The 11,398-nt window shown below is 45.6% G+C and overlaps 1 protein-coding gene across 1 annotated transcript; it reads right to left on the bottom strand.

The window, feature by feature from the left end:
• Positions 1-8,781: 8,781 nt before the first annotated feature.
• On the bottom strand, positions 8,782-9,117 carry MT1HL1 (metallothionein 1H like 1). Its single transcript, XM_004028652.5, has one exon. The coding sequence runs from the start codon at positions 9,049-9,051 to the stop codon at positions 8,866-8,868; it is 186 nt and encodes a 61-aa protein (XP_004028701.1). The 5' UTR covers positions 9,052-9,117; the 3' UTR covers positions 8,782-8,865.
• Positions 9,118-11,398: the final 2,281 nt, after the last annotated feature.

An 11,398-nucleotide genomic window follows, 5' to 3' on the forward strand; every position in this document is an offset into this window, starting at 1 on the left:
GAGAGGTAGCTCACATTAGGCAGTTATAAAGAATATAGTAATAAAGGTCAGGCCAGGCATGGTGGCCTATGCCTGTAATCCCAGCACTTTGGGAGGCTGAGGCAGGAGGATCACATGAGCCCAGGAGCTCAAGACCAGCCTGGGCAACAAAGGGGAAACCCAGTCTCTACTAAAAATAATTTTTTAAAAGTTAGCTGGGTTTGGTGGCAGCTGTGGTCGCAGCTACTCAGGAGGCTGAGGTGGGAGGATTGCTTGAGCCCAGCAGTTTGAGGCTGCAGTGAGACATGATTGTGCCACTGCACTCCAGCCTAACAGCAAGATCCTGTCTAAAAAAAAAAAAAAAAGAAAAAAAGAAAAAAAGACAAGAAATCAGGGTGGTGTTGCATGGGAAGTTTGAGCTTCTCATGGATGGCTAAAGTGAACAGGGCTGAGAGACTTGAAGGGATTAGTCTTCATGGCCTATTTCAATGGAAGGTGAGTCAAATGTCCAGGCCTAAGTGTCTGGCTAGAGCCCAGCATAGCTGACATTACGGAGTCTCTGGGCCATGGTTCTCTCTTGTAGTAGGAGCAAGCTTACTCCAGCAGACACTTAGGTTTCTGGCATTACCAACCTCTGCTGAAGCCCTCAGTTGATGGGGCCTTTTGGGGAGGGGAGATGTCCCTGGAACAAGCACATGGAGCTTCCTCAAGGAGCTCAGACAAGGGCAATTGTTGGGGCCCAGGAGAAAGTCGTATTGAGCAGCTGGGCTCTCTACCCAATGCACACAGAAGCCAATACTATGGCATGGGCTTTTGAGAAAAAAAAGGCTTTATCGCAAGACAGACCAGCAAGGAAGCAGGAGGGAGGCTGAAATCTGTCTCCTCCACTGGGGGTCTGGGGCAAGTTTTAAGGGCTCATGGGCCATGGAAAAGGACTTAGGAATAGTTGGCTTGGCAGGGTCTGACTGGAGGTCTGACATTTGACCATTTATAGTAAGGTATGTTGAGGCAGATTTTACCCCTGATCTTTGGGGCCAATGGACTCCTTGCATCTGAAATAGTTCCAGCATTCAGGTTCTGGTCATGTCCTAGTCTTCTGGCTCTGTTGGAAGGACTTACTGGTTGTGGGTGTTATTAGGGGTCAACGCCTTTCCTATTGCTCAGGCCACATGACTTGCAGTTTCTGGCTGTGTTATACCTACATGGTAACTCGACAGAGTAGGCCCAGTTTGGCCTGGTCCTATGGTTAGAAGAGAGGAAGTACTTATGTGCGCTTGAAGCAGCTGTTGGGTACATGGTCACTGCACACCTGCACAAAAGTACAGGTACCAGGCCGGGCGCAGTGGCTCATGCCTGTAATCCCAGCACTTTGGGAGGCAGAGGCAGGTGGACCACCTCACGTCTGGAGTTTGAGACCAGCCTGGCCAACATGGTGAAACCCCGTCACTACTAAAAATACGAAAGTTAGCCAGGCGTGGTGACACTCGCCTGTAATCCCAGCTACTCAGGAGGCTAAGGCAGGAGAATCGCTTGAACCCGGGAGGCGGAGGTTACAGTGAGCTGAGATCATGCCATTGCACTCCAGCTGAGGTGACAGAGAGAGACTCCATCTCAAAAAAAAAAAAAAGATAAAAAAGAAAAAAAAAGTACAGATAACAGCTCACAGCATTACACAAACGTCATTCATGTTTAATGCAATTGTTGCTATCTTTACACCTAGTCCTATGTTTGGAAATTATATTAACATACAGCCTGGGCAATATAGTGAGACCTCGTTTCAACAAAACATTAAAAAATCAGCTAGGCATGGTGACATGTGCCTGTAGTCCCAGCTACTTGGGAGGCTGAGGTGGGAGGATCGCTTGAGACCTGGAGGTCAAGGCTGCAGTGAGCCATGATTGTGCCACTGCACTCTGGCCTGGGCAACAGAACAAGACTTTGCCTCAAAAAAAATATCATATTAACATAAAATTCAATTTAATGAACTCAGAGTTCATTATGATTGATGCTAAGACTTTTGCCAGTAAGAGGTTTGGGGAAAGTAGAATGTTACAAAAATTCCAGACGGTGAGAAGCATCTGCGATCTCTTGCTGTTCTTCTTTTCCCCAGGACTGTGTTTCTGGCATGGCCAAATCAGTCACACACGCTCCATGACCCTGTGCCCATGCCCTTGAATGGAGATGCGGGTTGCTGCTGGCGTCGGGCCCCGCCCATCCCGTGGATGACACGCCTGACCCACGTCCCCTCGCGTCTGTCTGCTGACAGGACTGTGCTCACCAGCTTTGATAAAACCAAAGAGGGGAGAACAGCTTCTCGTCACCTGCTGTAGAGGCAGCATCTACACAGGGTGGCCTCTGTCCTCTCCTTGGCTGTTGGCTTTTTACACATCAGTGTCCTCATTTCCCCCACAAACCCAAGGGCACCTGACACACCGTGTCACTCAGTGACTTCACCTGCGAAGAGAAGGAGAGCAGGGCCGGGTGCTGTGTTTTCTCTAACATTGAGGTTGACCTTTCAACACCAGAATACGTGGTGGAAGGAAACAGTTTTCCCCATCCTCACAGCTCTGGAAAAGAGGAAGAAAACACTATCAGTTAAATAAAAAGCTTCAAAAGCCATCGTAAATTCCCATAGCAGGATATTTAAAGAATGGTTTTAACAATCAGACTAAATACGGCGACCTGACTCCATGCCTGGAAAACTCACCAGGCTCAGGAGAGCTTTGTCATTATTACCTCATCTGAGAGCCACTTAACCCAGGCAGGCCCTGGACGTGCCTCGCTGGCTGATCTCACGCAGGAGAGATCGGTGCAGTGCAGGCAGGTGGCAGACTGGCCGTGCCTCCACGCAGGCCCTCCCTGGCCACCACTGTTCGGGATTCAGTTCTTGTTTCTGTTGTTACTCAGAGGGCATAGAGGAGACCGGTATACCCAGCGGCCAAAGGCAGGGCCAAGGCAGGGGGTGAGCACAGGTGTGTTATTTCTTTCTTTCCACTTCTACTTGGAGGTATTTCTCTAGGGAAAGGGAGTTAGGGTTTCTCTGCAGCAAGCAACCCCCTTGCCCTTCCTCTCCATGATTTTGTGAGTGCAGGAGGATTCCTGATTCTGGCTCATGTGGTCCAAGTCCATTCAGAGATACAGGTGTGAACCAAGCCCCTGCCACCAACTTACTGTGTTAGTGAATAAATCACAAAGACTCTTTGGACAATTTGGGGACATTTAGGGGCCTTCGAGTTTCAATATTCTGTAATTCTGACAGCTCTCTGGCTGTCCATGGGTAATGCACAATTTTGCCTTTTATTGGCAGGAGCTGAGGATTTTATTGATTCCGTTGGGTCTGAGAAGAAAGGAGGCCCAGGCACTCATCTTCTCCTAATTAATTTTTCATGTTCCACAGCAGCGATTCCTCCTACAGCCAGGAGAGGCTGAGCAGCGGCTTCGCTGATGCTTTTTGTTAGCATCAGATGTCAGCAGAACTGGCCCACCTCCTGGTCCTGCAGCCCCAGTGGGTGTCTAGGGAGGGAACACAGCTGTCCCTTCTCTCTTCTCAAAGACAGGTGGTGGGGCAGAATTGGGGGAGGGGGACAGAGAGAGAGAGAGAGGGAGAGAGAAAGGAAGACAGAAAGAGGCAGAGAAGGAGAGAGAGAGAAAGGAAGACAAAGAAAGGGAGAGGGCGGGAGAGAGGAAGAGAGGAGAGAGAGAGAGAATGGCTTGAATAATTGAATAAGAATTGTCTTCCCCAATACCGGGCATGGTGGCTCACGCCTGTAATCCCAACAGTTTGGGAGGCTGAGGGAGGTGGATCACTTGAGGTCAGGAGTTCGAGAGCAGCCTGGCCAACATGGTGAAACCCCGTCTCTACAAAAATTAGTCGGGCATAGTGGTGGTGCACGCCTGTAATCCCAGCTACTCAGGAGGCTGAGGCAGGAGAATCGCTTGAACCTGGGAGGCAGAGGTTGCAGTGAGCTGAGATCACGCCACTGCACTCCAGCCTGGGCGACAGAGTGAGACTCTGTCTCAAAAAAATAAATAAATTAATTAATAATAATAATAATAATAACTGTCTTCCCTGAGATGAAAAGGATCGTTTCCCAGCAGGGAAACCCTAGAGCCCAGGTGGCCCGATGGCTTCCTCGGGGTCATAAACAGCACAGTTGCAACGTGAACTTCTGTTGGTTTTCTTCACTGAAGTAGAGCTGCTGCTGCCATGAGTTAAGGCATCAACCGGTTTTGATCCTTCCAAATAGTCACTGAAGATAGTGGCGTGCATCCCCAGGTGCTATCAGAGGACTGTTTTTCTCTTATCAGGGAAGTCCTGTGCGTCTCGTCCCACAGGGCTATGGAGATGTGGTTGGCATGGGACACACCCCCTTCATGCTTAGTTAAAGCACAATTGCATTGCTGTGGACTGGCTTTGTCTCATCCCCCGTCATGCTGTGAATACTCTGGAGAGAGGAAGTCTGTTTTGTTTTTCTGGCTCCCAGGACCCCATCCAGAGAGACAGGAACCTAGGAGGTGCCCATTGAACAGTTGTTCAATGGATGTGAAATAAAGGAACATAAATATGACCCTTGCTTTTATCTTCCTTGGGCATCCCAGGCTCTGGCATTTAGATCAAATGGTTACAGTCTATAGAAGTTGATTCTGTAGACTGAGGTCTGGGAGCACAGGGCAGAGGCTCAGCCCAATGATCGCCCTTCAGTGTGTCAAATGCCCTGTGCTTCACTACCAGGCTTTTTGATGTGGCTGAGAAAGTTTACGTTCAATCTCAAAATGCTCTCCTTAGGGAACATCTAATACGGTTTCCTTGAGAAAATAAATTAATTTCTCAGGTTTGGCATTGGCAAGTGTCCCACTCACTGCCCGTTAGGAACCCTGCTTTCCAAACCTATACTCCTCTTACTGTGTCATCCTGATGCCCTGTTTAGTTGCTTCTCATAAGAATAGAAATGGTAGCCGGCCCTGGTGGCTCACACCCATAATCCCATTGCTTTAGGAGGCCAAGGCAAGAGGATTTCTTGAGACCAGGAGTTCAAAACCATCCTGGGCAACTTATCAAGACTCCACCCCTTAACAACAACAATTTATTTATTTATTTATTTATTTAGAGATACGGTCTTGCTACATTGACCAGACTGGTCTTGAACCTCTGACCTCAAGCGATCCTCCCATCTCGGCCTCCCAAAGTGGTAGGATTATAGGTGTGAGCCACTGCACCCAGACTAACAAAATATTTTTAAATCAGCTGGGCATGGTGGCTCACACCTGTAGTCCCAGCTACTTGGAGGCTGAGATGGGATGACTACTTGAGCCCAGGATTCCAGGATGCAGTAAGCTATGATCATGCCACTGTAATCCAGCATGGGTGACAGAGCCAGACCCTGTCTTAAAAAAAAAAAAGGAAAAGAATAGTAAGGGTGGTGGGGGAAGAGGGATGAAGAGCGGTTGGTTATGGGTACAAACATATAGTTAGATAGAAGAAATAAGTTCAGATGTTTGATAGCACACTAGGGTGATGATACTTAGCATCAATGTTATGCATATTTCAAAGTAACTAAAAGAGAGGACTTGAAGCCAACACAAAAATGATAAACACTCAAGGTGAGGCATTTCGCAATTACCCTGACTTGATCATTACACATCCTTTGCATGGAGCAAACACTCACATGTGCCTCATAAATATGTAAATCATTATACATCAATAAAACGGGGAAAACTAGATAATAAAAAATAGAAATGGAGGAGATTAAAGAATAGAAATGGAAAAGCATGTGTAGTAAGTGAGTGGGAGGATGATATGTTGAAGTGAGTTGCTTCAGAATGCGGGTGCTTACCTTTGTCATGTCCATTGGGTACCACGAATGACTTGAAGATGTCATTTTTTTTCTGGATAGGACAAAGGGAATGTAGGTGTATATTCTAGTATCTCCCCATTTCTTTCTCTTATGCCTGAGGTTTCTTGGTGAGTTTTGTTAAGTTCATTTGTGACATCCTTTTGGAAACAGAGCATAAACTTGTTCTCTCTCTCTCTCTTCTCTCCGTTCTTGCCCAGGCTGGAACTCTGTTCCCCGGAGTGATGGAAGACTGGCTCTTGAGCTGCATCCTTGGTGGCTTTTCCTTCTTCATCTCATTGCCAGTGAGGACACTGAGGAGGAGAAGGAGGTGAGGAGGAGGAAAAAGAGGAGGAAAAGGAGAAAAACAACCCCGATCCACTGTCACCAAATGAGTATGCCAGGTCGCCATGCTGCACAGCTCCAAGAAGCACCACTGTCCATGTGGTCAACATGGATGGATCCCTGAGGAGGTGTCCAGCAACAGCCTGCATGCCATGCACAGCTCTGAAGTCAATAATCCTGGAAAAAGGGTCATTCCTTCCCAATAAACGACAGTGGGCTATCTCCCGCAGACACCCACGAAATTTCCTTCCTTTTCCTTCCATGGAGGACTGGTGAAAACGTCATCGTGGACCTGACCTGCATCTGGAGACCATCCCTCAGACGCGCTGCAGAGCTCCTTTCTGCCCAGGCATTTACGGTGGGTGAGAACTTGGAGAGGCGAGCTCACGAGGGAGTTGGGGTTTTGACTTGGCCATGACTACTCAGCCCAGGGTGAAAGCTGATACTTTCTGAGTGCATTCTTTGATTAACCCTTCAATCCTCATAATCACCCCATGTCACCAGGAGGAAACTGAGGCAAAGTCCACACAACTGGCAAATCTGGTATGACTCTCTTTCTGTCACAGCAGTTTGCTGGGCACAGACCTGCAGCCAGATGCTCAGGTGAGTTAGTTCCAGTGGTTGCTTTTTTGTGGCACCCAGACCTCCATTCTCGCCCTCCATCACTGACCTGTTGCCGGTGCCTTCTTGGGACTCTCCCAAGGCCTTGCTGCTTTTCTCTCCTCCTGGGCTTTGACCAAGGCTTACCCATGTGGCCACACAGTTTCAGCAACTTGGGGGAAAATGATAGGAGGTTGAATCCCTTTCCCTTAGGAAGGGACTGAGGCTTCTCATGCTCCATCTAGCAATTGTGTCTTTCTCAAAATGTACAACATTATGTTCCACGAGAGACTCAACACACAGGTGCACAGGTGACATATAGGTGGCTTTTTGCCGATGGAGAAAGTGGAGCGTCGGAGGAGCCACAGAGAGGGAAGTGAGGGCTAGCAGGTGAGGGCGGTGTGATGTTTCTTCTCCTCTCAGCCAAGCTCTGTCGCTCCTTGCTCCAAGGGACAGACTGTACTCCTGTGGGAAGCCTCTGACCTCACTCCAGTGAGAACAGCAAAGTGAGTGGAGGTGACCCAGCCGGCCTTCTGCCCACCACAGCTGCTTAGCTGGAGGATGAAATACACTTATTAGCCAAACCCGATGACAGGCCTTCGTTTCTGCTTTTTAATCCCTCAGTAGTTTATAAATATTCCTTTCTCTTTTGCAGCTTTGAACTACACCCCTTTCTTTAAGGAATGTCAAATTAAACTTGAATACAAAAGAATATTTCTCACCATCATACCATATAAGTTTTTATGTGTAATTTTATGGCTACGCTTTCCGACTAGATATTGGTGTTATAATATTCCAAAGCGAAAAGCAAAAAAGAGTTATTGCCATTGAGATGTAAATATGAATAAACACCCTTTTTAGAATCCAGTGATTTTTGTCAGGCTTTTGGGAGTGCTTGCTTGTCATTTTATAATTGCAATGAAACTGAAAAATAGACCTGAAATTATACAAAAATACATCAAGGAGTGCCCTGCATCTATGTTCTCCTAGTCTTTGAAGGCAAATTCTCTATGAATAGGACTTATAGAGATTCTAATTAGTCTTACAATTGAGTTTCCAGTAATTGAACATACCTTTTAGTCTTCTTTACTTCAAATCATCATTTCACATCTTCTTCATTTCAATTACTGGTGCTAGAAAATAAAATGCAATACGCTGTGATTCGTGTGTAGAATGCTGGCTAGTTCAGCTCCAAAGAGCAAGTAAGATGTTCTATGCACAGCTATCTCCTGGGTCTGCTCATAATAGGTATTCAGTAAATATTTGTTGAATGATTAAATAAATGAATGAGCAAATGGATACAAGGATGCTGCTATATAGCATTATGTAACTTGCTTAGATTGTATGTATTTTTTACTGTCTGTCTCCCCTCAATGGGATGACGGCCTCTCGAGGGCAGACGTTTTTGTATGATTTGTTCACAGGTGTATCCCAGGCACATAGTAGGATGACTGGCACATAAGGTACTTGGCAAATATTTCTTGAACAATTAACGAGTCTGGGGCTGTAGCCACAGATTGCACTTTCTCATCTCAGCCAGATGGTTCTTAAATGTATATCTTCAGTCATAAAGGGAATTGGGAGAAATATTTTAGATGTGTTAAAGAATGAAAGCAGATTGCTCACTGTTCCTGGTCTCTTTACACAAATGAGTCTGCCCACAAGAGCCCTCACTGGGAATGTGTGAAAGGCAACGGTCGACCCCAGCATTTCTTTCTTAGGAATTCCTTCAGACCACCTTTAATTTGTCTGCTGTGCAGTTTCTCACCTTTTGTTTCTCACTTTTTGGCTCCTCACTATACTCACTTCTCATAAAAACAGGGACTCAAGTGGATGTGTACACCCATGTTCGTTGTGTGCTATTCACAGTAGCCAAAAGGTAGAAGCAACCCACAGTGGGTGAATAGATAAACAAAATGTGGTACATGCATGCAATGGAGTATTATTCAAACTTTATTTTATTTTACTTTTCAAGTCTAAGTGTTTAATTATTATTCACCTATTTCACAGAAAAAAGAGGAATGTAGCAAATGGGTCGGGGTTGTAGAAAAAAAAATCCTGGACTTTACGTGTCATTCTGTTTTCATCCGAGAGCAGGGCAGTCCCGACATCAGGCACAGCAGCTGCACTTTTCTGAAGCCCCTTTGCAGATGCAGCCCTGGGCACACTTGGCACGGCCCAGGGGGCAGCAGGAGCAGCAGCTCTTCTTGCAGGAGGTGCATTTGCACTTTTTGCACTTGCAGGAGCCGGTGCAGGCGTAGGAGCCACCAGTGGCGCAGGAGCAGTTGGGGTCCATTGCAAGCCGAGGTGAGACTGGCGTTCCCAAGCGAGAAGAGAAGAGGCAGTGGAACACGTGGAGGGCATGGTGGATTGATTCAAACTTTAAACAGGAAGGAGATTCTGACACCTGCTACAACATGGAAGGACTTTGAAGACATTATGCTGAGTGAAATAGGCCAGTCACAAAAGGGCAAATACAGGCCAGGCATGGTGGCTCACACCTGTAATCCCAGCACTTTGGGAGGCCAAGGCAGGTGGGTCACTTGAGGTCAGGAGTTCGAGACCAGCCTGGCCAACATGGCGAAACCCTGTCTCTACTAAAAATACAAAAATTAGCTGGGCGTGGTGGCATATACCTGTAGTCCCAGCTACTCGGGAGGCTGAGGCAGGAGAATCACTTGAACCAGGGAGGCAGAGGATGCAGTTAGCTGAGATTGCAACACTGCACTGCAGCCTGGGCAACAGAGCAAGATTCCATCTCAAAAAAAAAAAAAAAAAGGACAAATACAATTCCGCTTATGTGAGGTTCCTCGAGGAGTCAGATTCATGGAGACAAAAAATTGGATGGTGGGGGAAGAGGAGATTGGGGTGTTATTGTTGAATAGGTACAGCGTTTCAGTTTGTGAAGATGAAAAAGTCCTGAAGACATTGTTAATGATAAAACAACACTGTCAATATACTTAATGCCATGAAACTGTACTCTGGTTAAAATGATAAAATTTATGTCATGTATAATTTTAATATGATAATTAATAATATTTTAAAAAGACCCGCCCATTTGGGCTCTATGGTTCCACTCATGCCTTTGGCTTTGCCTTGAGGTCCTATTTCTGGAGAAATCTTCAGGTATGAATCTTGGCCTGCCTCGAGGACTTAGCTGTGTTCCTTGACTCAGGTTTGAGTGGCACCTTCTCGTGTTCCATTTGTTCATTATCTTGAACCTAAAGCAAAGAATCCACTCTTAATTGTTGTCTTGGTTTAAGTCAGGGGCCAGCACGAGAGGGTTCTTTATTACGGTTTTCAGTTAACCATTCAGCCTTATGCAGGTCCCTTGGAGGAGAAGTTGAAGAGATTAATGGAAGCGGAAATGGCTGGGAACTATAGAATGTGATTATTGTACTACTAAGATGGTGTTGCAGCTAGGAAGGAAGTAAATAATTCAATACAATACATATGTATATACACACATCAACTTCTGAGTCCATATGTAAATGAGCAGGTGACTTGGGCACTTGCTTATGTATTATCCTAGAGCGTATATGTTATGAAAGCAGGGATGTTTTGTTTTGCTCATTATTCCATTCCCACTGTGCCTGTTATGAATTAGGTGGCCAATCAACATTAGTTAAGTGGATGAATGAGTACATTTTACACACACACAGAAATACACACACACACAGACACACACACGGAGATTGAGAGAGAGGGAGAGTCATTGCTGCTTCTGGCTTAGTGCCAAAAAGAGTTACATGTAGAGAAACTCAAATCTATTATAACAGTTAGCTTGTGATAGGCTTTCTTTCCTGCCAAACCATAATTGTGTGCTGTTGTAAATGACATCTCCTCCCATGCTTTGGAAACTTGTCTTCATTTCGGAACTGGTTTATTGTCCAAGTTAATTCTCCTCCCGCCTTTTCTTTTTTTTTTTTTTTTTGAGATGGAGTTTCACTCTTATTGACCAGGCTGGAGTGCAATAGCACGATCTTGGCTCACTGCAACCTCCGCCTCCCGGGTTCAAGTGATTCTCCTGCCTCAGCCTCCAGAGTAGCTGGGATTACAGGCACCCACCACCATGCCTGGCTAGTTTTTGTATTTTTAGTAGAGACAGGGTTTCACTATGTTGGTCAGGCTGGTCTTGAACTAGTGACCTTAGGCAATCCACCCGCCTCAGCCTCCCAAAATGCTGGGATTCCAGGTGTGAGCCAGTTTGCCTGGCCAACTCTCCCTTTCTATACTGTTTTGCATATTTTCATTTTATGAGCAGGTTGGAAGATGAATTTTAAGGGTGTTTGGAATACAGAAAGGATGAAACCTCTGAAATTTTCTTTGTACAATTTTTAATGCTCTAAAGTCTCATGGCAATTAAACAATTATTATTTAAGCAGGATATAAAAAGTTATGCAGAGCGTGGATCTATTTAAGACACATGTAATATAATAATTATTGGTGTTATTAATACCAGTTAGTACATAGCACCCAATATTTGTTAATCATTGTGTAATTAATTTTGTTAGTTTACTTTGGGTGATTCCTCTAAGGAATATATGTGACTACATATTATTATTCCTCATAACATTCTTGGGAGCTAAATACTGTAGTTCAGAGGTAAGAACATCTCAGATGTTAACTGATTTGCCATACAA

Source organism: Gorilla gorilla, chromosome 1, assembly GCF_029281585.2.
Source record: "Gorilla gorilla gorilla isolate KB3781 chromosome 1, NHGRI_mGorGor1-v2.1_pri, whole genome shotgun sequence".
In the NCBI taxonomy this organism is placed as follows: Eukaryota; Metazoa; Chordata; class Mammalia; order Primates; family Hominidae; genus Gorilla; species Gorilla gorilla.